Source organism: Anabrus simplex, chromosome 7 (genome assembly GCF_040414725.1).
Source record: "Anabrus simplex isolate iqAnaSimp1 chromosome 7, ASM4041472v1, whole genome shotgun sequence".
In the NCBI taxonomy this organism is placed as follows: domain Eukaryota; kingdom Metazoa; phylum Arthropoda; class Insecta; order Orthoptera; family Tettigoniidae; genus Anabrus; species Anabrus simplex.
The window spans coordinates 60,639,810-60,663,900 of record NC_090271.1 but is presented as its reverse complement, the minus strand read 5'-3'; the positions used below and the strand labels follow the sequence as shown (position 1 = coordinate 60,663,900).

The 24,091-nt window shown below is 39.2% G+C and overlaps 1 protein-coding gene across 1 annotated transcript in view; it reads right to left on the bottom strand.

The window, feature by feature from the left end:
• LOC136876907 (facilitated trehalose transporter Tret1) overlaps positions 1–19,025 on the bottom strand; it is a 75,664-nt gene extending 56,639 nt beyond the window's left edge. The window contains exon 1 of the mRNA XM_067150661.2: positions 18,955–19,025. Within this exon, the coding sequence (XP_067006762.2) occupies positions 18,955–19,003 (49 nt within the window). The 5' untranslated portion in view covers positions 19,004–19,025. The remainder of the gene's footprint in view (positions 1–18,954) is intronic.
• Positions 19,026–24,091: the final 5,066 nt, after the last annotated feature.

Sequence of the window (24,091 nt, the reverse complement as noted above, 5' to 3'; positions counted from 1 at the left end):
ATGTAAGGAATTTTCTACACAATTCCAGTAGCACATTGCGTTCTTCTGGATTTATTACAGTGTGTTACACAACATTGCATTGGATTATACATCATACATACAGGTAATAATAAATTATATACTACTGATAACATGTCCTTACATTAAATAAACTCATGTTAATATGTAGTACACACAGCAGATGCTTCATGACATAACACACAAATAACACGATCATGATTTATACCAAATAAAGTCCGGACATAACTACATAAATAATAATAATAATAATAATAATAATAATAATAATAATAATAATAATAATAATAATAATAATAATAGTAGATGTCACAAGTCAATAATAATAATAATAATAATAATAATAATAATAATAATAATAATAAAAATAATAATAATAATTCAAAGGACATTGTAGTCATGTTTGTAGATTTCAAAAAGGCTTTTGATTCTGTTGATAGAGAAACTATATATAAAATAATTCGAGAATTTGGCATAAAGTCTAAACTGGCAAATCTAATCCGTGAAACACTTACAGACACAGTCTCTAAAGTGAAATTTCTGGCAGAGATATCACAGCCTTTCAAAATAAAAACTGGTGTACGACAAGGCGACGGACTATCCCCAATTCTTTTTAATTGTGTCCTAGAGAAAATAGTGAGAATTTGGAACGAAAAACTTATTGAACTCAACATTTCACCGATAAGGTTAGGAAGAGGAAACAAAAGGATTGAAATAAATTGTCTTGCATTTGCAGATGACTTTACAATACTTTCTGAAAATGTGACATCTGCTGTAACCCAAGTAAATGTCTTGGAAAGAATCGCCAGCAGAACTGGCTTAAGAATTTCTGCAGAAAAAGCAAAATTTTTAACAAATATTTGGGATGCACCAAAATTTCTGAAAACAGATATTGGCCAAATAGAGAGGGTAAAAAAATTCTAATATCTAGGGGAAATAATCCAAGAAAATGGTTTAGAAAAATCTGCAGTAGAGGAGAGAGTACATAAAATGGAGAGAGCTTATGGTGTCACCAAAGATATCTACAATAAAAGATGCCTATCCAAAAATGCAAAAATAAGGCATTACAACACAGTAGTGAAGCCAGAATGCCTATATGCAAGCGAGTGTCTGGCATTAAACTATAATTTAGATAAGCTAGAAATATTAGAAAGGCGAATCATGAGGAAAATATTAGGCCCACAAAACACAGCAGAAGGTTGGAAATTACGAAGTAATGCTGAATTATATCAAAAAATAGAAAATATATCAGATGTAATGAGGAAAAGGAGACTTATGTTTTTTGGACATTTATATCGAATGCAAGATAGTAGATTAACCAGTAAGATTTTCAGATATTTGTGAAGTAAGAAATCAAGGACAAGCTGGGTCAATGAAGTAAGAAAGGATTTAGAAAAAACAATATAACAACAGAAGAAATAAATAATAGAGAAGGCTTTCGGGAAAAAGTATTGAAAATAGAAGGATTCCAAGGTAGGAAAGTAAAAAAGACTGGTTCAAAGTGGTCTGAAGACAGAAAGAAGAAACATAGTGAACAGATGAAAGCTTACTGGAAGAAAAGGATAGAACAAAGAAGAAGGAATTGAAATTGGCACGTGGTCCTTTGGTGGCCCATTCGAAATAATAATAATAATAATAATAATAATAATAATAATAATAATAATAATAATAATAATAATAATATTAATAATTTGCGTCAGGTTGAACCCACGAACTTGGGTTCGTGAGTCGGACACTCTCCCACAAAACCACCGAGGAAGCAATATAGAACTAATAGACGTAGTAGAATTCTAGATTTCACCATTTCCAGGCTGAGATCTATCCCACATCCTACAGAATTAATTAAGCATATTTTATAATTTGCTGCACGTCGCACAGACACAGATACGTCTTATGGCGGCGATGGAATAGGGAAGGGATACGGGTGGGAAGGAAGCGGTCGTGGTCTTCAATAAGATACAGCCCCACCATTTGTCTGGTGTGAAAAATGGGAATCACGAAAAGCCATCTTCGGGGCTGCAGGCAATGGGGTTCGAACCCGCTATCTCCCGAATGCAAGCTCACAGCTGCGCAACCCTAATAGCACGGCCAATTCACTCGACGAAATAAACTTTACTACATCAACTAGACAACGCCACTTTCAATATTGTCATGGGTATGCGTTTGGTCTGGGGAGTCTATCTGGAATTTGCGTGATCAGTTTCCCGACACTACTGTGACCATGGTAACCAGCGTTCTTCTACGTATACGACGTCAATAGCCTCATCTCGTCACTGTGATTAAGAGCTTGAGAAAATCTCATATCAAATGAATCCCATTCTACTACCCAGTCAAGAATTAAAATTTAAAAACTGGTGGGAAAACGAACTCAGGACCTTGAGTAAGAAACAGGCGTGCTACCTCTACACCACAGAGTTGGCTAATAATAATGAGGTCGTTAGATGCAGAGTGGGTCTCGGTCCATAAGTGGCCACGCCTGGTCCATGGTCCGACAGCTCTGCACTCTGACCGGCCAACCGAGCAGAGGAGGGGTGGCCACGACTCTACCTTGCCTCTACGCCTCTGCATTCGGGAGACGGGACAGGGCTAGAACTCACGGCTGGCCCCAACCATCGGCTGTCCTGAGGAATGAAATCATTTTAGTAGTAGCATGGTGAATATATCCGTCATGGTGGTAGTAGTAATAATAATTAGATTAGTATTATATTTAGGAGGTACCCATGTCCCGTTAACCAGCTGTGCAGGCAACACACACCTTTTGTCATCTGAGCTCTCTTGCCACTCCCAGTCGACAAGGGTTATCATTAACTACAAGCTTTCTCCGTAGAGAAATGCTTTAAAAATTTGCCATATAAACGCTCAAAGCCTCCTTGCGAAGGCGCGAATGGACGAAATTATAGCTCTATTTATGCCTCTCAGTTTCCACGCAATATTAATTACCAAATCTTGGTTAAAACCGCGCAATAGAAAGACTGCATCTGGTGGGTTATACATTGCTTAGATCCGACAGATTAAATAAGCCCTCCGGGGGTACCGACGCATATGTTATGACCAATCTACGCCCTAAAATAATCTGTAGGTCCCCAGGTCCGTACGAGCGAAAACCTAAAATGTCTTCTGGGTGTAGTATATAAGCCACCGATTGCAGGATTTTTATGTGTTCTAGAGACTCAAATACAAGATTTAGTCACTGATTACTCAAATATAATTATTATGGGCAATTTCAACATAAACCTTCTTGAACCTAACTCTCCTCGGACAACCCAGCTTTTAACTTCTTTTAAAGCTTGCAACTTAACGTTTCTCCCTCCCAATGACACAGATCACACTGACACATCACACACCTTAATTGATCTCATTGCCACAAACCAATCTGAATTAGTTCTTCATCACGGTCAAATTAGTGTCCCAGTTATTTCGCGGCATAATACTATATTTATGGCCTCTTCTATTAAAAGTCCCAAGTTCAAACCAAAAATAATTTTATATCGAGATCTACGAAGAATGGACAAGAATGTACTTCTACAAGACGCAGTTACACTGCCATGGTATGACATATTTAAACTTAAAGACATAAATGACAAGGTGGCGCGTTTCAATCAACATATGACTGAACTGAACATTAAACATGCCCCTGAAAAGACGGCTCCAGTTTCACGGTAGCCAGGTCTTGGCTCTCAGATGAGATTAGAGCACTTATGACTGAACGCGATGCTGCTTACAGAAGAGTTAGAAACCATTGCACTCCTGGCAATCTACTTAATTAGAAGACAGTGAGAAACGCTACGACCTAACAGATTAGAAACGCGAAATTACGACACGCTCACAGTTTAAATCAACCAAATGTTTCAACAGCTGTGTTGTGGAAATCCATGAAGAGCTTTGGCATTACTAAAGGAGGAGAGACGAAGAAATAACTATACCTTTGGAAAAACTGAAAGACTATTTTTCATCTAACTGCCCATTAAATATAGCCCTGAAACAGGAAGCTTTTGACGGGAATTATGCAAAGATTCGAGCTGATAGAGAAAACTTCTACTTCCGTCCAGCAACCCACTCACAAGTCAGGTTTGCTATAAATCGCATAACATCAATGGCGAAATGAAATTGTAGTATAGGAATAGGGATCATAAAAAAAATATTCTGGATGTGATATTACCAACACTAATTAATATATTTAACTCTTCCCTTGGAGACAGTACATTTCCCGAAACATGGAAAGCGGGAATTATACGTCCTCTAAAAAGAGTAGCTTCCCCTTCTGAACCATCTGACTATAGATCCATCTGCATACTTTGTGCTTTATCTAAAACGCTAGAGTTCATCGCTCATAGACAGATAACAGACTACATGACAACTTACTTGACCCACTACAATCTGGTTTTCGTCAAACACACAGAACTACAACGGCACTACTGAAGGTCACAGAAGACATTCGAGAAGCAACGGGCAACAAAGAAGTGACAGTTTTAATACTTCTAGAATTGAGCAAAACTTTTGACTCGGTTGACATTGACATTTTGCTCTCGGAATTGTATTCCCTCCATTTCTCGGACAGTGCCCTCCTCTGATTGCATTCCTACCTGCATGGCCGTCGGCAGTGTGTTACAGATAGCATAAACAAATTAACTTGGTGGTCCATGCAGTGTGGTGTGCCTCAAGGGTCGGTGTTAGGACCCCTTCTTTTTTCTGTTTACATTAATGATGTCTCCCAAAACCTAACTCACTGCGAATACCATATCTACGCTGATGATGTACAAATGCACCTCCATACATCTCCAGATCTAATAATTTCGGCCATAGACAAAATCGTTTTCTTCTTGGTCTTTGAGATGTGGTCTTACATTAAACACAGCAAAAACGCAAGCCATCATCCTTGGATAATCGAAACTACTCGCGAAGGTCAATCGACCAGAGATTCCATCTATAAGGTTACGTAATACTAACATACCATACACGTCATCAATAAAAGTCCTAGGCGTTACTTTCGATGATGACATGTCATAGAAAACGCATATTACGAACATCACCTATAAAACATTCTCTGCATTGCACATGCTGCTCGGGTATAAATACTTATTTCTTGAAAAACTAAAAAAAAATGGTGGTAGAAACTCTGGTTTTCCTTCATTTCGACTATTGTGACGTGATTTATAGAGACGCTGGGTGCAAGTTATTGAGCAGATTACAAAGTGGTCAAAAAGCATGTGTGAGATACGTCTGTAACCTACGGTACTATGACCATGTAACTCCTTCATATAACCACCTATCTTGGCCCCGACTAGAAATCCGTCACACTGTTCATACCCTATGCCATCTCCATAAAATCCTTCATTCTTCACAGCCATTTCACCTTGCTTCATATTTCAAATACCTATCTTCTTATCACAGTCTTAACACCAGACCTACTAATAATTCCATCCTTGCTTTTCCTACCCATAGATCTGCCATCTACGATAAATCATTCACGTAATTGCCTGCCGGGAGTGGAACCTCCTTCCCGAAAGTATCAGAGGGTTAAGCGCTATTCGCACTTTCAAGGAAGCACTGTGCAGACATTCTATGCACCAGTAAGGATCATCTGTGAACTTGATGCTGCTACTCACAACCATTCTATTGTCATGGATTTTCTGGTAGAAGATTAGTGCAAATTTTGATCTGGTCTGTTTATCAAATGTTATTAAATTGTATGTACTACATCTTTTTATATGTAGGATATTAGTTTTAAGAATTTATCCTTTTATTATATCTAATTTATTTCATCTTAATTTAATCTTATCACTCATCATTCTTGCATTACTATTAATTTAATTAGTATTAAATCTATTATTGTAAAGTAATACAATGTAATATAGGTGCATATGTCAGTGCCGGGTTAGATGTAAGAGGAGGCCTGAAGGCCAGGTAATATAAAACACAACCAACCAACCAACCAACCAACCAACCAACCAACCAACCAACCAACCAACCAACCAACCAACCAACCAACCAACCAACCAACCAACCAACCAACCAACCAACCAACCAACCAACCAACCAACCAACCAACCAACCAACCAACCAACCAACCAACCAACCAACCAACCAACCAACCAACCAACCAACCAACCAACCAACCAACCAACCAACCAACCAACCAACCAACCAACCAACCAACCAACCAACCAACCAACCAACCAACCAACCAACCAACCAACCAACCAACCAACCAACCAACCAACCAACCAACCAACCAACCAACCAACCAACCAACCAACCAACCAACCAACCAACCAACCAACCAACCAACCAACCAACCAACCAACCAACCAACCAACCAACCAACCAACCAACCAACCAACCAACCAACCAACCAACCAACCAACCAACCAACCAACCAACCAACCAACCAACCAACCAACCAACCAACCAACTAGAATGTCTCATTATTTCACAATTCATTAATCTTACCATTATCGAAACTCTTGCTCTTACCCTGTGGGTGGGGCGGTAGAATAACACACACGATATCCCCTGCTTGTAGTATAAAGCGACTAAAAGTGTTCCAGGTCTTTTAACTTAGGAGCATGGGTTGGCGACCACGGGGCCTTTACCATTACTCTGGCATTCCTTCCACTTACTTGCACCACGCTCCTCTCCTTCATCCATCATATTCGACCTCCCTTGGTCAACTCTTGGTATTTTCCGACTCCGACGGTATTAGAGCACTCGCACTCGAGGCCTAGGGAGTGTATAATATTCCTGCCCTTCGTGGCCCTTGCTTTTCTTTGGCCGATACATTCATTTTTCGAAATGTCGGATTCCTTCCATTTTTCCTCTGATTAGTGTTATATAGAGGATGGTTGCTTAGATGTACTTCCTCTTAAAACAATAATCACAACCACCACCACCATCGTAAAGTATGGTGTTTTGTCAATGTACATAGACCAATAGTTTGCCTTGCAATGTGAGAGTCCAACTCATTCAATCATTGGTGCTTCCCATTCTTGACTACTGTGACGTTATTCTTGTAGACGCAACGAAGGAGCAGGCTTTGACATTTCAGCGAGCGCTTAATTGTTGCCTTACATTGATTTACTGTCTGAGTAATGATACACTAATGTCACCCTATACTATCACACTATTTCATGGCTGAAACCTGATTAACAACGAAAGTATGACGTACTGATACAGATATACCGACTGCTAACTGAAGGCAGACCACTATACATTTCATCTCGGTGTCCGGACATTTCGTACCACGGATATTCCGTACCACTTGATTTTTGAGGACATTTCGTACCACCTAGGTCGTCATCTACCTGCGAACGGTTTTCCTGTAACCCCCAAATATTTTCGCCAGGACAATCCGAACCACTTGATGTAAATTGGAAATCCATTTCCACGCCAGCGGGGTTAATGAGCCTAACAGACACACTTTACAAATCCGAAACATTTTTTTACAACATTTGCTGAAGAAAACTTCTATATTATTTTAATACGTGCCCTTTAAACTATACTTATCACTTATGTTTACGTAGATATTACAAGCCACGTGGAAACAGGAAACTACTAATAATAATCGTATGGCCTCAGCTACCGTGTGCAGTCATTTCGATTTGACGCCATCTGGCTGTCTGCTCGTCAATTTCGACGTTCCGTTTTACTCTAGGTCCGCTAGATGGCAGACAGAGTAAACCGGGTCTCTCTTGGGCGTCTATGGCTGATATTTAATTAATTTTGTCGGGTAAATACCAAATGTATCACCAGAGATCTTTTACATGCCGACATCGTACGACATGGAGTGTCGAATGGACTTTTTTCCGCCCTTCAAAAATCCGACTTCCTCTGGCGGGTTTGAACCCGCTATTTTGGGATTCGGAGGCCGACACTCTACCACGGATCCACAGAAGCAGCTAGGAAACTACTGAAAGGTGGAAATAGGTAGGTCCCCGCGAATGACGAATACGAAATAGGAATGAACATGTGCGCAAATCAGGTCAGTTACGCCCGACGGAAGGTTAACACCAGTAGTGGTCACGCCGTGCGGAGCCTTCTGCGCCAGTAGTGGACAGTGGATATACAAACGAATACATTCATTAGGAAATCGTTTTTACCTCGCAATACTTCCCACTCGTTCAAGTGGTACGAAATGTCCGCGGTACCTTTCATCTCAGCTTAAGTATTTGTCTTCCTTTCACAGCAGTAATACCCGCTCAGATTCCTCCCTTTCCTCTCCTGTTCACCGATCCTCTATGACTAACATTAATTCTTTTGTTGTGACGGGTTCTAGACTTTGCAACTCCCTGCCTGTCAGTGTCAAAAATACCTCCTCATTACTTAAATTTAAGACTGCTTGCCGGGACTACCTGCTGAATGCAGCTGACTTATTTGTATGACTGGATGAGTGAATGACCGTTGAGAGAGAATAAGTGTAATGTATCGTTGTGTAGATTATTAGTATTATGTACTCTTGAGCTCCGCTCCCAGTGATGTACGCACTACAGTGCGTAAGTGCAAAAGAGGGACAAGAGCCCTAATTTCGTCACCACCAAAGGCATATTAAATATTTATAAACATAAATATTTAGTGCTACTGTATTATTTCACTTTTTGAGGAAATGTTTTTCTGATTTCTGCCGTTTTGAAAACGGTTCTCACTCCAAGTACAAAGTTAAATCTTTAATAATTTAATGTAATGCAATATACGCCTTCTGTAATTGGAGATTAAGCTCTGTTGAAGCTATAAATAAATAAATAAATAAATAAATAAATAAATAAATAAATAAATAAATAAATAAATAAATAAATAAATAAATAAATAAATAAATCATGTATTTATATATTCTGACGCCAACAAGTGTTTGCCAAAGGACACAGAATAGCTCTTAAGTTCTTTGAAAACATAATTGAATTGTTGGTCAATGTACTCGAGAATATGGCCATTTATTTATGCTGGGGCAGGAAATTAAATACTATGTTTTCCATACAAATGGTTCTGCATTATTGCCACTGACAGTTTAATAATCGTGGTAACAATTTTATCTTGAATATTTCTACGATTGCCGCCATGCAACAACATTTCTGGGGATGGGCTGTCTTGCACCCAGAAGCAATCCTCTTACTCGTATGTTACTGATGCTGTAGGCTCTCTGGAAGTAGGGTATTGTTGGTGCATATATATATTAGCAAGTTACCCGTGCTTCGCTACGGTATTGTACTGAAATTTATAATTGAATGCTTAACATATTATATATAATCCGCCGAAATTCGTGATCTGACTCGTTTTCTAATAGATTATGGCAAGTTTCCTCACATTTTTCAATCTTTCTTTCCAGCAGTCGATTTCGTACTTCCCGAGCTAAGTCCAGGTATTCCGTCCGGTCAGTTGGTCCCTAAATCTTTGCATATTTTCCTATAAGCATTTTAAATATGGATCAAATCCATGAGGAGATCCGGCGTGGTGTCTTCTTGGGTTCCTTGGCGGTATTGAACCCGCGGCCGAACTGCATTCGTAGTCACTATCCGGCCAGGACCCGTTTCCAGCGCAGTGCGCACATTTTGACGACGGTCCAGAACATTATTATTATTATTATTATTATTATTATTATTATTATTATTATTATTATTATTATTATTATTATTATTATTATTATTATTATGTTCTCGATCCCGCAACAAGATGCAAGACCGCTACTTGGCGGTAAATTACATCTGCTGCCATTGTCATTGCTGATAATGTGACCAGCACCATCGTCGCGCGTAGGCAAGTGCTCGGTATTTCTGGCGATACGAATGATATACTTCCGTGCATCATTGACCTTATTATAGAGGTGAACAATTGCACGGTCAATCTCATTCCTATCGTTTATTTCAAATGTGTTTAAATTTTTATTTATATGCCAGAGAATCTACTGTAATCTAACTTCAAGTTCTCCAAAGGAAAAGATAGCTCTTGAAAACGAAACCAAGAAAGATTAAAAATGATCGGTTTATGACCAGAATCAAGTAAATTATGAACAGTAAAATCAACTGGTCTCAACTCCTTTTTCATCCCACCGCAGTTAAGCGTGTTTCTTTATGTTTAAAGGAGATTCCAAATACTAATGTTCACGCCTGTTACCTTCAGTTTTGAGATATAAGTATCTCATAAAAATAATTTTTGGTCACTTCCTTTCACTCCCCCCTCCCTTAAGTGAATTTTCCGAAAAAATTACTTGTTTCCTTATTAGTAAAGGACCTTCTAAATACCAATGATCATGACTGTAACATTTTCAGTTTTTGAGATGTGTGTCCTCATAATAAAAGGAATTCAACTCCTTTTCACCCCCGCCCCTAAGATGATTTTCCGTCAAAAATGCGTTTTTCTTTGTTTTTAAAGAAGATCCGAATACCAATTTTCACCACCGTAACAACGTTAGATTTTAACAGATGCAAGTATCCTCATACAACTAATTCAATTAATTTTTCAATTCTTTCGCTAGCACCCCTTAATTGGATTTTCCGAAATCAAAGGTATTCGTGATTCTTTACTTTTGAAAAAGATTGCAATTACCGATTTTCACGTCTGCAACACTTGTCGCTTTTCGCTTTTCATACAAATAATTCAACTAATTTTTCAATTCTCCCACCCCCTCACTTATAGTGGATTTCCGAAAAGTAATTTTTATTTTTAAAAGAGATTCCAAGTAGGCTACCAGTTTTAACGTCTGTAACACCTTCAGTTTTTGAGATATCAGTATCTTAATAAAAAGAATTCAACCCCATTTTCAGTCATTTTTACCTTCCCACCGAAGTGGTTTTTCCAAGAACAAAAAATACATATTTCTTTATTTTAAATAGAGATTTAAAATACCATTTTTCACTTCTGTAATGTGTTAAGTTTTTGAGATATACTGTAAACATGCTTATTTTACAATTTAACCCCCTTTTTAGTTCCCCTTAAGTGGAGTTTCCGAAAACAAATCACGTATGTTTCTTTACTTCTACAGAAGATTCCAAACACCAATTTTTACGTCTGTAACATTTTACGTTTCTGAGATATACTGTAGATATAGTATTTCTAAAAATTCAACCCATTTGTCACTCCTGTTTAACCCGTATGAATTGGATTTTCCAAAAACAAAACAAAACGTGTTTGTTTTTTAAAGGAGATTCCAAACACTAATTTTCAGATCTGTAATATCTTCAGTTTCTGAGATATAAGTATTCTCATTAAAGGCATTCAACCTCTTTTTCACCCCATTTCACCCCTTCTAGTGGGATTTTCCGAAAACACAAAATACGTGTTTCTTTATTTTTAAAGGAGATTCTAAGTACCATTTTTTACATCTGTAAACTTTTAAAGTTTTGAGATATAGATACACTCATTTCAAAAATTCACCCCCCTTTTCATCCCCTTAGCGACGGAATATCCAAAAATCCTCTCTTAAGAGCACTTACATTGTAATATAAATGTATCCTCAAATGAAATGTAATGGCGTATGGCTTTTAGTGCTGGGAGTGTCCGGGGACATGTTCGGCTCACCAGGTGCAGGTCTTTCAATTTGACTCCCGTAGGCAACCTCCGCGTCATGATGAGGATAAAATGATGATGAAGGCAACACATACACCCTGTGCCAGAGAAATTAACCAATGATAGTTAAAATTCCGGAACCTGCCAGGAATCGAACCCGGGACTCTTGTGACAAGCACGATAACCATTTAGCCATGGAGCCGAACTGTATCCTCAAAATTTCATTTCTTTATGTCCAGTAGTTTTGGCTCGGCGATGATCAGTCAGTCAGTCAGTCAGTCAGTCAGTCAGTCAGTCAGTCAGTCAGTCAGGATATGTTCTTTTATATATATATAGACTAACAAGATACCCGTGCTTCGCTACAGTCTTGTAATGAAATTTACAACTGAATGCTTAACGTTTTATATATAATCCGCCGAAATTCGCGATCTAACTCGTTTTCTGAGATAATCCGCCAAAATTGGTGACCTGACTCGTTTTCTGAGAGATTACGGCAAAGTTCCTCCCATTTTTCAATATTTCTTTCCAGTAATCGATTTCGTACCTCCCGGGCTAGGTCCAGGTATTCCGCCCGGTCAGTTGGTCCCTAAATCTTTGCATCCTTTCCTATAAGCATTTTCCTATATAACGCTGTTAACGGTTTATTTCGTTCTCCTGAACCTGCATCCTTCTTTTCCATACATGTTCCAACTCGCAAAACCAGGATTAATACGCCCCTTCATATTCCGTATTCCCGCCTCTCTCTCGTTCAAAGAAGTTTATTTATCCGCATATCAACCCTCCTTAACTCTTTATCTTCAGACAGGAACTTGGACGTTTTTTCTTCGTATGCCTCCTTTAATCGATTCTTCCTTAACTTAACCTAGTTCATTTTCTTCATATTCCTTTTTTCTCTTCTCATTGCTGTCCTCTCTTTTGTACATAATATAATATTTATTTTTTACTGTGCTATACCATTACTTAAGTGTTATGTCTGTATTTATCTTACTGTGCCTAGCTATAAGTTCTTCTCTTCGTTTTACGTTCAACAATTTTTCTCGTTTCTTTAGCCTTTATTTTTTGTTTTTGTTATGTTGTGTCTCTAATTATGTTAGTTTTTAATTTTTTCCTCTATATTTATCGTTAGATGTTTTTTCGTCATTATTCTTCCACTTTTCTTTATGATTGCCTTGTGCTACTCTATTGTAAATATGTATTTCATTGCGGAACTCTGTAATTCGGCTTCTCGCTGTTTTGGTTTCCCAAATAAATAAATAAATAAATAAATAAATATGGATCAAATCCTTGAGGAGATCCGGCGTGGTGTCTTCTTGGGTGCCTTGGCGGTACTGAACCCGCGGCCGAACTGCATTCGTAGTCACTACCCGGCCAGGACCCGTTTCCAGCCGCACATTTTGACGACGGTCCAGAACATTATTATTATTATTATTATTATTATTATTATTATTATTATTATTATTATTATTATTATTATTATTATTATTATTATTATTATTATTATTATGTTCACGAACCCGCAGCAAGATGCAAGACCGCTACCTGGCGGTAAATTACATCTGCTGCCATTATCATTGCTGACAATGTGACCAGCACCATCGTCGCGCGTAAGCAAGTGCGTGAGATTTCTGGCGAGACGAATGATATACTTCCGTGCATTATCGACCTTATTATAGAGGTGAACAATTGCACGGTCAATATCATTCCTATCATTAATTTCAAATGTTTTTAAAATTTTTATTCATATGCCAGGAGAATCTACTGTAATCTAACTTTATGTTCTCCAAAGGAAAAGATGGTTCTTGAAGATTAAAAATGATCAGTTAATGATCAGAATAAGTACATTATGAACAGTAAAATCAATTGGTCTCAACTCCTTTTTCACCCTACCGCAGTTAAGTTGATTTACTCCCCCCACAAAAAAAAGAAGGCGTGTTTCCTTATGTTCAAAGGAGATTCCAAATACCAATGTTCACGTCTGTTACCTTCAGTTCTGAGATATAAGTATCCCCATAAAAAGAATTCACTTTTTTCACTTCCTTTCACACTCCCTCCCCCCTTAAGCGAATTTCTCGTTAAAAATACTTGTTTCTTTAATAGTAAATGATCTTGCAAATACCAGTTATCACGACTCTAACATCTTCAGTTTTGAGATATGTGTCCTCATAAAACGAATTTAACTCCTTTCCACCCCCGTCCCCCAAGATGATTTCCCCCCAAAACGCTTTTCTCTTTGTTTTTAAAGGAGATCCAAATACCAAATTTTCACGTCTGTAATATATTTAGTTTTTATTAGATGTAAGTATCCTCATACAATTAACTCAATTTTTCAATTCTTTTACCTCCCCCTCTCTTTCATTGGATTTTCCGAGAATACGTGTTTCCTTAGCATTAAAGTAGATTCCAAATACCAATGTTCACGTCTGAAAAATCTTTCGTTTTCGAGATAATAGTATCTTCATACAAATAATTCAACTAATTTTTCTATTTCCCTCCCCACTTTAGGTGGATTTCCGAAAACAAAAAGTACGTATTCCTTTATTTTGAAAGAAGATTCCAAATACCAAATTTCACGTCTGTAACATCTTTACCCTTTGAGATATCAGTATCCTAATTAAAATAATTCAACCTCATTCTCAGTAACTTTTACCCCTCCACCCACGTGGTTTTTCAGAAACAAAAAATACTTGTTCCTTTATTTTAATAGATATTTAAAAATACTATTTTTCACTTCAGTAACATGTTATTTTCTTGAGAAATACTGTAGAAATGCTCATTTTAAAATTCCACCCCTTTTTAGTTCCCCATAAGTGAAGTTCCCCCCCAAAAAAATCACCTAAGTTTCTTTATTTTTACAGTAGATTCCAAATACCAAGTTTTACGTCTGTAATATTTCACGTTTCTCAGATATACTGTAGATATAGTCTTTCTAAAAATTCACCCCAATTTGTCACTCCTGTTTTACACCCATGAATTGGATTTTTAAAAACCAAAATACATGGTTCTTTATTTTCAAAGGATATCTCAAATACCTAATTTCAGGTCTGTAATATCTTCTGTTTCTGTGATATAAGTATCCTCATTTAAGGCATTCAAACACTTTTTTTCACCCTTTTCACCCCTCCTATTGGGATTTTCCGAAAACAAAAAATATGTATTTCTTTATTGTTAAAGGTGATTCTAAATACCAATTTTTACATCTGTGAACTTTAAACGTTTTGAGACATAGATACACTCATTTTAAAATTTCACCCACTTTTCACCCCCCCATTAATTGGATTTTCCAAAAACAAAAAAATACCTGTTTCTTTATTTTTAAAGGAGATCCCAAACACCAATTTTCAGGTCTGTAATATCTTCAGTTTCTGAGATATAAGTATCCTCATCAAAGGCAATCAATCCATTTTTCACCCCTTTTCACCCCTCCTATTGGAATTTTCCGAAAACAAAATAATACGTGTTTCTTTATTTTTAAAGGAGATCCCAAATACCAATTTTCAGGTCTGTGATATCTTCAGTTTCTGAGATATAAGTATCCTCATTAAAGGCATTCAACCCCCTTTTCACCCTTTTTCACCTCCTCATTTTGGGATTATCCGAAAACAAAAAAAACATGTTTCCTTTTTTTAAAGAAGATTCTAAATACCAATTTTTACATCTTGAACTTTTGAAGTTTTGAGATATAGATACACTCATTTTAAAATTTAACCCCCCTTCCTTTCATCCCCTTAGCGACGGAATATTCAAAAATCCTCTCTTAGAGAGCACCTACATGTTAATATGAATGTATCTCCAAAATTTCATTTCTTTATGTACAGTAGTTTTGGCTCGGCGATGATGAATCCGTCAGTCAGGACAAGTTATCTATATATATAAAATAACTTGTCCTGACTGACTGACTGACTGACTGACTGATTCATCATCGCAGAGCCAAAACTACAGGACGTAAAGAAATGAAATTTTGGGGATATATTCATATTAAGATGTAGGTGCTCGCTAAGAGAGGAATTTTGGATATTCCTTCGCTAAGGGGGTGAAAAGAGGGGTGAAATTTTAAAATGAGTGTGTGTATATCTCGAAAGTTTAAAAGTTTACAGATATAAAAATTGGTATTTAGAATCTTCTTTAAAAATAAGGAAACACGTATTTTTTGTTTTCAGAAAATCACAATAGGAGGGGTGAAAAGGGGTGAAAATGGGGAAATGGGTTGAATGCCCTTAATCAGGATACCAGTACTTATATCTCAGAAACTGAAGATATTACAGACCTGAAAATTGGTACTTTTGATCTTTTTAAAAAATAAAGAAACACGTATTTTTTTGTTTTTGGAAAATCCAATTCATGGGAGGGTGAAAAGGGGGTGAATTTTTAAAATGAGTGAATCCATATCTCCAAACTTTTAAAGTTTGCAGATGTAAAAATTGGTATTTAGAATCTTCATTAAACATAAAGAAACAAGTATTTTTTTGTTTTCGGAAAATCGCAATAGGAGGGGTGAAAAGGGGTGAAAAAGGGGTTGTATGCCTTTGATGAGGCTACTTATATTTCAGAAACTGAAGATATTACAGACCTGAAAATTGGTGTTTGGGATCTCCTTTAAAAATAAAGAAACACGTATTTTTTTGTTTTGGGAAAATCCAGTTAATGGGGGGGGGGTGAAAAGGGGGTGATTTTTTAAAATGAGTGTATCTATATCTCAAAACTGTTACAGTTTATAGATGTAAAAATTGGTATTTAGAATCTCCTTTAAAAATAAAGAAACCCGTATTCTTTTGTTTTCGGAAAATCCCAATAGGAAGGGTGTAAAAGGGTGAATAATGGGTTGAATGCCTTTAATGAGGCTACTTATATTTCAGAACCTGAAGATATTACAGACCAGAAAATTGGTATTTGGGATCTACTTTAAATATAAAGAAACACGTATTTTTTCGTTTTTGGAAAATCCAAATATTGAGGGGTGAAAAGGGGGGTGAATTTTTTAAAATGAATGTGTCTACGTCTTAAAACTTTAAAATTTACAGATGTGAAAATTGGTAGTTAGAATCTCCTCTAAAAAGAAAGGAAAACGTATTTTTTTGTTTCCTGTAAATCCCAATAGGAGGGTTGTAAAAGGGTGAAAAATGGGTTGAATGCCTTTAATGAGGATACATATATCTCAGAAACGGAAGATATTACCGAACTAAAAATTTGTATATGGGATCTCCTTTAAAAATAAAGAAACACGTATTTTTTTAGTTTTTGGAAAATCCTATTAATGGCGGTTAAACTGAAGTGACAAATTGGGGTGAATTTTTTGAAAGATTATCTTGGAAACGTAAAATGTTACAGACGTAAAAAGTGGGTGTTTGGAATCTCCTGTAAATGTAAAGAAACATAGGTGATTTGTTTTTGGAAACTCCACTTAAGGGGAACCCAAAAGGGGTGAAATTTTAAAATGAGAATTTTTACAGCATATCTAAAAAAACTTAACAAGTTACAGAAGTGAAAAATGGTATTTTTATCTCTATTAAACCTAAAGAAACGTGTATTTTTAATTTTCGGAAATACCACTTGGGTGGAGAGGGGGTGAAAGTGACTGAACATGGTGTTGAATTCTTTTAATTAGGCTACTGATATCTTAAAAATGAAGATGTTACAGACGTGAAATTTGATATTTGCAATCTTCTTTAAAAGTAAAGAAACACGTATTCTCGGAAAATCCAATGAAGGGGGGGGGGAGGGGGTGAAAGAATTGAAAAATTAATTGACTTTAATTATATGAGAATGTATACATCTAATAAAAACTAAAGTTGTTACAGACGTGAAAATTCGTATTTGGATCTCCTTTAAAAACGAAGAAAAACGCTTTTTTGGGGGGAAACCATCTTGGGGGGGGGCGGGAGTGTAAAGGAGTTGAATTCCTTTCATGAGGACACATAAATCAAAAAGTGAAGAAGTTAGAGTCGTGATAATTGGTATTTAGAAGATCCTTCACTATTAAAGAAACAAGTATTTTTTGCGGGAAAATTCACTTAGGGGGGAGGGGTCAGTTTGAAAGGAAGTGACAAAAGTAAATTATATTGATGGGGATACTTATATCTCAAAACTGAAGGTAATAGACGTGAACATTGGTGTTTGGAATCTCCCTTAAACAGAAAGAAACACGCGTTCTTTTCATTTCGGGGGGGGGGGGGGGGGGCGGGGTTTGGCAGTAAAAACTAACGGCGGTGGGGTGTAAAAGGAGGTGAGACCAATTGATTTTACTGTTCTTAATGTACTTATAAGGATCCTCCGTTGCTCAGGCGGCAGCGCGCCGGCCTCTCACAGCTGGGTTCCGTGGTTCAAATCCCGGTCACTCCATGTGACATTCGTGCTGGACAAAACGGAGGCGGGACAGGTTTTTCTCCGGATACGCCGGTTTTCCATGTCATCATTCATCCCAGAAACACATAATAGTAATAATAATAATAATAATAATAATAACATGAATAATAATAATAATAATAATAATAATAATAATAATAATAATAATAATAATAATAATAATAATAATAATAATAATGTTCCGGACCGTCGTCAAATGTGCGGACCGCGCTGGAAACGGCTCCTGGACGGGTAATGACTAAGAATGCTGTCCGGCCGCGGGTTCAGTGCCGCCAAGGCACCCAATATGTCACCACGCCGGATCTCCTGAAGGATTTTATCCAGATTAAAAATGAGGAAAATACGATATGGCAAAGATTTACGGACCCAACTGTCCGGGAAGAATACCTGAGCCTAGCCCGGGAAGTACGAAATCGATTGCTGGAAAGGAAGATTGAAAAATGGGAGGAAACGTGGCGTAATCTAATAGAAAACGAGTCAGATCGGGAATATTGGTGGATTCTCGCTGAAAACGTGTCAGAACGCGAATTTCGGTGGATTATATATCTAAAACAATAAGCATTCAATTATAAATTTCAGTATAATACCGTAGCGAAGCACGGGTACCTTGCTAGTTTTATATATATAGATATCCTGTTTTTGTTTATCAACATCGTCTGGCTGGGAAACAGAGTATTCAATCCTTATCGTAGGATCAATGGTTTCTGCTTTGTTTTGTCTCCGATTGATGGCAATCATATCAATACGATGGTTACTTTCATCTTCTCCTACACAGTGGACGTCTTCATGAACCTCATGGCTTTTTTCTTTGAGACCGCTCGCAAATAAAGATATCGCGGTGTTTTGACGCTTAATGCGAAGTAACTCTCCCTGAGGGCCCTCTCGAGCACATGCGGTAGGGTTTCATACTCATTGCAGTGGCCTGTGCTCCTAGAACGTCCAGGTAGAGTGCGCACTGGGGTGACAATTGCCGTCACTTTTAGCACGCCTCTCCCCATTCCGAGGATGACAGCCCATTGCATTTCATCATGCATGAAAAATACATAAGTTACAGACGAATGGTAGAGTGGTTTAATTACTCACCTATTATACCAGCAAGGAATGTATTCCGCAATCCCACGGGAGCCGCCATTGTCTCAGAGGTGATCGGATCGTTTTACGAAATTCGAATGCTATATATAGGGTTAATTGATGGTTCTTGAAGTAGATAACCGTCAACTCAATGAAAGAATGGAAAAAATGCATATCTTATCAATTCATGCTCGTATCGCAGTCAGCATCACTCTGCTATCTTTCGGGATAATCTAATACAAAGATACAGAATTCTATTTCATAAGAGTGACCCAGAAGCAGCGTTTATCAAGCAGTAGGTCACGGCTATAGTTACCAGATAGTTCGAAATAAATAAAAGGAGTAGTTTAGGTTTACTTACGAAAATGAAAATCCACAGCCTGTTTGCAGTCATTCGACCGGGTAAGGAATGAAATGAATGAGCTCCGCATCTAGCGGCGAGGATAGGAATTGTGCCGTCTGCCGACGCCTGTCGCACTCCCCTGGGGCAATTTAATGAACGACAGATGAAATGAAATGATATTGGAGAGTGTTACTGGAGTGAAATATGACAGGGAAAGCCGGCGTACCCGGAGAAAAATCTGTCTCGCCTCCGCTTTGTCCAGCACAAAGCATATGGAGTGACCGGAATTTGTACCACGGAACCCAGCGGTGAGACGCCGGCGCGCTGCCGCCTGAGCCACGGAGGCTTGTTAGGTTTACTGATAGTCTTTTCAATTAAAAGAAGTTCGAACGAGTTGTAGCGGGGTCAGGGCTGTAACGTATGACGTAGGGTATATACCACATGGTACATACTGTGGTCTGCCTCTGTGGTGTAGTGGTTAGTGTGATTAGTTGCCACCCCCAGAGGCTCGGGTTCAATTCTCGGCTCTGCCACGAAATTTGAAAAGCGGTACGAGGGGTTGAATGGGGTCCACTCAGCCTCGGGAGGTCAACTGAGTAGAGGGGTGTTCAATTCCCTCCTCAGCCATCCTGGAAGTGGTTTTCCGTGGTTTCCTACTTCTCCTACAGGAAAATTCCGGGATGGTACCTAAACTTAAGGCCACGGTCTTGTCTTCCAATTTTTCCATCCCCCACCAAGGCCTCTGTTGAGCATAGCAGGTGAAGCCGCCTGGGCGAGCTACTGGTCATCCTCCCCAGTTATATCCCCGACCCAGAGTCTGAAACTCCAGGACACTGCCCTTGAGGTGGTAGGTGTGTGATCCCTCGCTTAGTCCGATGGAAAAACTGACCCTGGACGGTAAACAGATGATGATGAAGAAGAAGACATACTGTGTACTTGGGGGTGTGAGTTCAACCCTTGTCCCCGTTTTTCTACTGGGTCGGGTATGAAGTCACATGAATCATCGCAGCGAGTTTTTACGACCGGATGCCCTCCCTGACGTCAATCTCATCACAAGAGTTAATGCGATCAAATGATTGGCGTGATATATGATAGTAGGAAGGGTGGAGCGGGAGAGTGAAACCTGGCCGGAGTCTGCTCAAGGCTTAACGTCCCCATTCGGCCGACGAATCATCATCAACAGCGTCATATGATCTCACGCCATATGGACAGTGCGGAGAGGCTTGTAATCATACCCAGGCTGTTAGTACGTAAGCTAGTGATTGGAAATTGTACACCACACCAAACCCCATGCCATAACAGCCCCGAAGAGCCATAGCCTACCAAGCGACCGCTGCTCAACGGGAAGACCTGTAGATTATGAGGTGTCGTGTGGTCAGCACGACGAATTCTTTCGGCCCAGTAGTGGCACTAAGAAGCTCAAGCGCCCCCCCATCCGCAATAATTGAAAATGGGCCCCATATTTCCTGATAAGGAAAGTTACTACTTTATTTCTTAGTACAAGGTTGTATATTATTACAATGAACAGCAACGGAAATAATAGTAATAATAATAATAATAATAATAATAATAATAATAATAATAATAATAATGTTACACAATTTACTTTTCAAATTCGAAGGAATTAAAACAATACACTTAGGCCTATATGGTACGAACACACACACACACACACACACACACACACACACACACACACACACACACACACACACACACACACACACCACACACACACACAAGAAATGCATATTCCTATTATAGAAACCAAAACACCCTGACCATCACAATATTAAGAAATAATGCCGTTTCGAGGACCAAATAATTTACTATTATTTACAACTCAACCGTATATCGAAACTTCATTATTTAGAGTTTAGATAAGAAGGATGTCTTTGTTATCGCATACTCGCTGAGTACTGGGTTCTCAGGCCTGGCTAATTATTTCAAGGTAAGGTAGGGGTTATTCTGCCCGAAGGCAGGTCCGAACCTCCACAGAGGTGTTCCTGAGCCGGAGTTTACGTGCAGTAGGGTGGCCAGTTCCTTTCCGCTCCTCCATTCCCTTACCCCTCACCAACAGCGCGTGGCAACCCATCCAACTCCTGACCACGCCTAATGTTGCTTAACTTCGGAGATCTCACGGGATCCGGTGTTTCAACACGGCTACGGCCGTTGGCAATTATTTCAAAAGCCTTGTTGATTGTTCTGAGTGGAAGCAAGGGATGGTTATTATTGGAACAGGTTGGGAAACGCACTTTCTTTCAGAAATAATTACCGTGCTCCTATTGACGATGGAAGCTCTGCACTACGACGGCCATGTTTGGAATAACCCTCTGTAATACAAATGATACTCAGTTGTGTGCTGTAGCTTTATCAATATGTAAAATCACTCCTCAGCTACTGAATTAAGAAACAGTTATGGGCCCCTCACAAGCCACGACACCCCCCCCCCCCCCATCGGCCCCCGCGGGATCTGCGAGGTCCTTATCACCGCCACTGTCTCGCTCGTTATTCTTAGCTTCCTAGACTGTGGCCGCATCCTCACCGTAAGATAGCTCCTCAATTGTAATCACGTAGGCCGAGTGGACTTCGAACCAGCCCTCAGATCCAGCTAAAAATCCATGACCTGGCGGGGAATCGAACTCGGGGCCTCCTGGTAAGGGGCAGGCACCGCGGACCCGGCAGACATTGCATAGGACCAGGTTTAACGTCGCACTAACGCATCGAACGTTTTCGGCGACGTAAGGAAGGGAATAGTATAAGATTGGGAATGTAGCGTCCATGGCCTTAAATAGAGTAAAGTTCAGGCATTTGCCTGGTGTGAAAATGGGGAACCACTAAAAAAAATCTTCACGACTGAACGGTGGGATTTAAACCCACCATCTCCCAAATGCAAGCTCATAGTCACGCGGCCATAACAGCACTGCCAAGTCTCTCAGAACCACAACCTCTCCTTTCGTGCCGGCCAACATTCTGATGGTGAAATTATTTTCTACCAACAGGACTCGACTCGGTTAACCATGGTGTGAGACCACACAGACTTGATGCCTTAACCATCATGGCCACCAGGCGGGCTAAAAGTATATAGTTCTTATTATGTCTATATTTTTAATTCCTTAATACTAAACAAGCCCACCTCTGTAGTGTAGTGGTTAGTGTGATTAGCTGCCACCCCCGGAGGCCCGGGGTCGATTCCCGGCTCTGCCATGAAATTTGAAAAATGGTACGAGAGCTGGAACGCGGTCCGCTCAGCCTTCGCAGGTCAAATGAGTAGAGGTGGGTTCGATTCCCACCTCAGCCAACATGGAAGTGGTTTTCTGTGGGTTTCCACTTCTCCTCCAGGCAAATCCGGGATGGTACCTAACTTAAGGCCACGGCCGCTTCCTTCGCTCTTCCTTGTCTATCCCTTCCAATCTTCCCATCCCCCCACAAGGCTCCTGTTCACCATAGCAGGTGAGGCCGCCTGGACGAGGTACTGGTCTTCCTCCCCGTTTGTATCCCCCGGCCCAATGTCTCACACTCCGCGACACTGCCCTTGAGGCGGTAGATGTGTGATCCCTCGCTGAGTCCAAGGGAAAACCAACCCTACCAAGAAAATTCTTTATATGTGTGCTACTCATAGAAAGTTATGTACCGAGCTCGATAGCTGCAGTCGCTTAAGTGCGGTCAGTATCCAGTATTCGAGAGATAGTGGGTTCGAACCCCACTGTCGGCAGCCCTGAAGATGGTTTTCCGTGGTTTCCCATTTTCACACCAGGCAAATGCTGGGGCTGTACCTTAATTAAGACCACGAAGAAAGTTATGTAATGACTAATTCCAACCATCATTATATAGCATATAGGACTGTGGCCCAGGTAGCTTATTCCCTACCGGTTGTTAACCTAGTCTTCTCGTTAATGATTTCAAAGAAATTGGAAACTATTCCATTAGTGAATTCCTCTTCCTATGAATGGATATTTACCCCGATTAGTTCTTTGCATTTACCGTACCTTCCATCTTTATCTTCATAAAGTTAAACATTAGAATGAAATGCATTATCAATACATGGAAACATGTGGAACTAAACGATGTCACAGAGCTAGTTGCAAATAAAGGATCGTGGAGATACTTATACAATTCACAGAAGCCTGCAATTAGAAGGAAGATGTGTGTGTATGTACGTATATGGAAGCGTGCAAAAGAGAGTTAAGAACAACGCAGGGAACGAAAATAAATTTTTAAATGTAAATTAGATGAAGAGAACCTGCTATCTTCTATTACGGAGCGAGCGACTTGACCAATCTACTACGGTACGAGAATACTTTCCAAAACGCTGCCTTACATGACAGGTAATAACTGGCGAAAGAAAATGTAATCTCGGGATTTTAATCCCAATTAGGTATTGATCTTCAAGCTCATAGATTAAAATCACGAAAGCTTGACATAAATCGTTGACCATGACTCATAAGACACCCTTTATTAGGCTTATTGGTGTTAATTAGCAGATGCAAGCACAGGAAAATAAGACAATCGAAATGAACTTCATACATCTAACGATAGATAGGACCTCACTCGAAAGCGAGAAGTCGCTGAAAATCAGTCTAGCCAACCCCGTATGTCAGTGTCTAGCTCCGGGTAGCTACCTAGCGCTTGCGCGAAGGTGGTTGCACGCAAGTCAAAGTACTAGGTAGTTTAACTCCTGCGCAGCTGCCAACCACTTTACCAGCAGATGATCGAACCGGCGCTACGAAAGAAAGAAAGAATACTAGACCAATTTAGACCTCCTCGAGAAACAGTACCACCGTCTCAACCCGCTGCGTCCTTCGC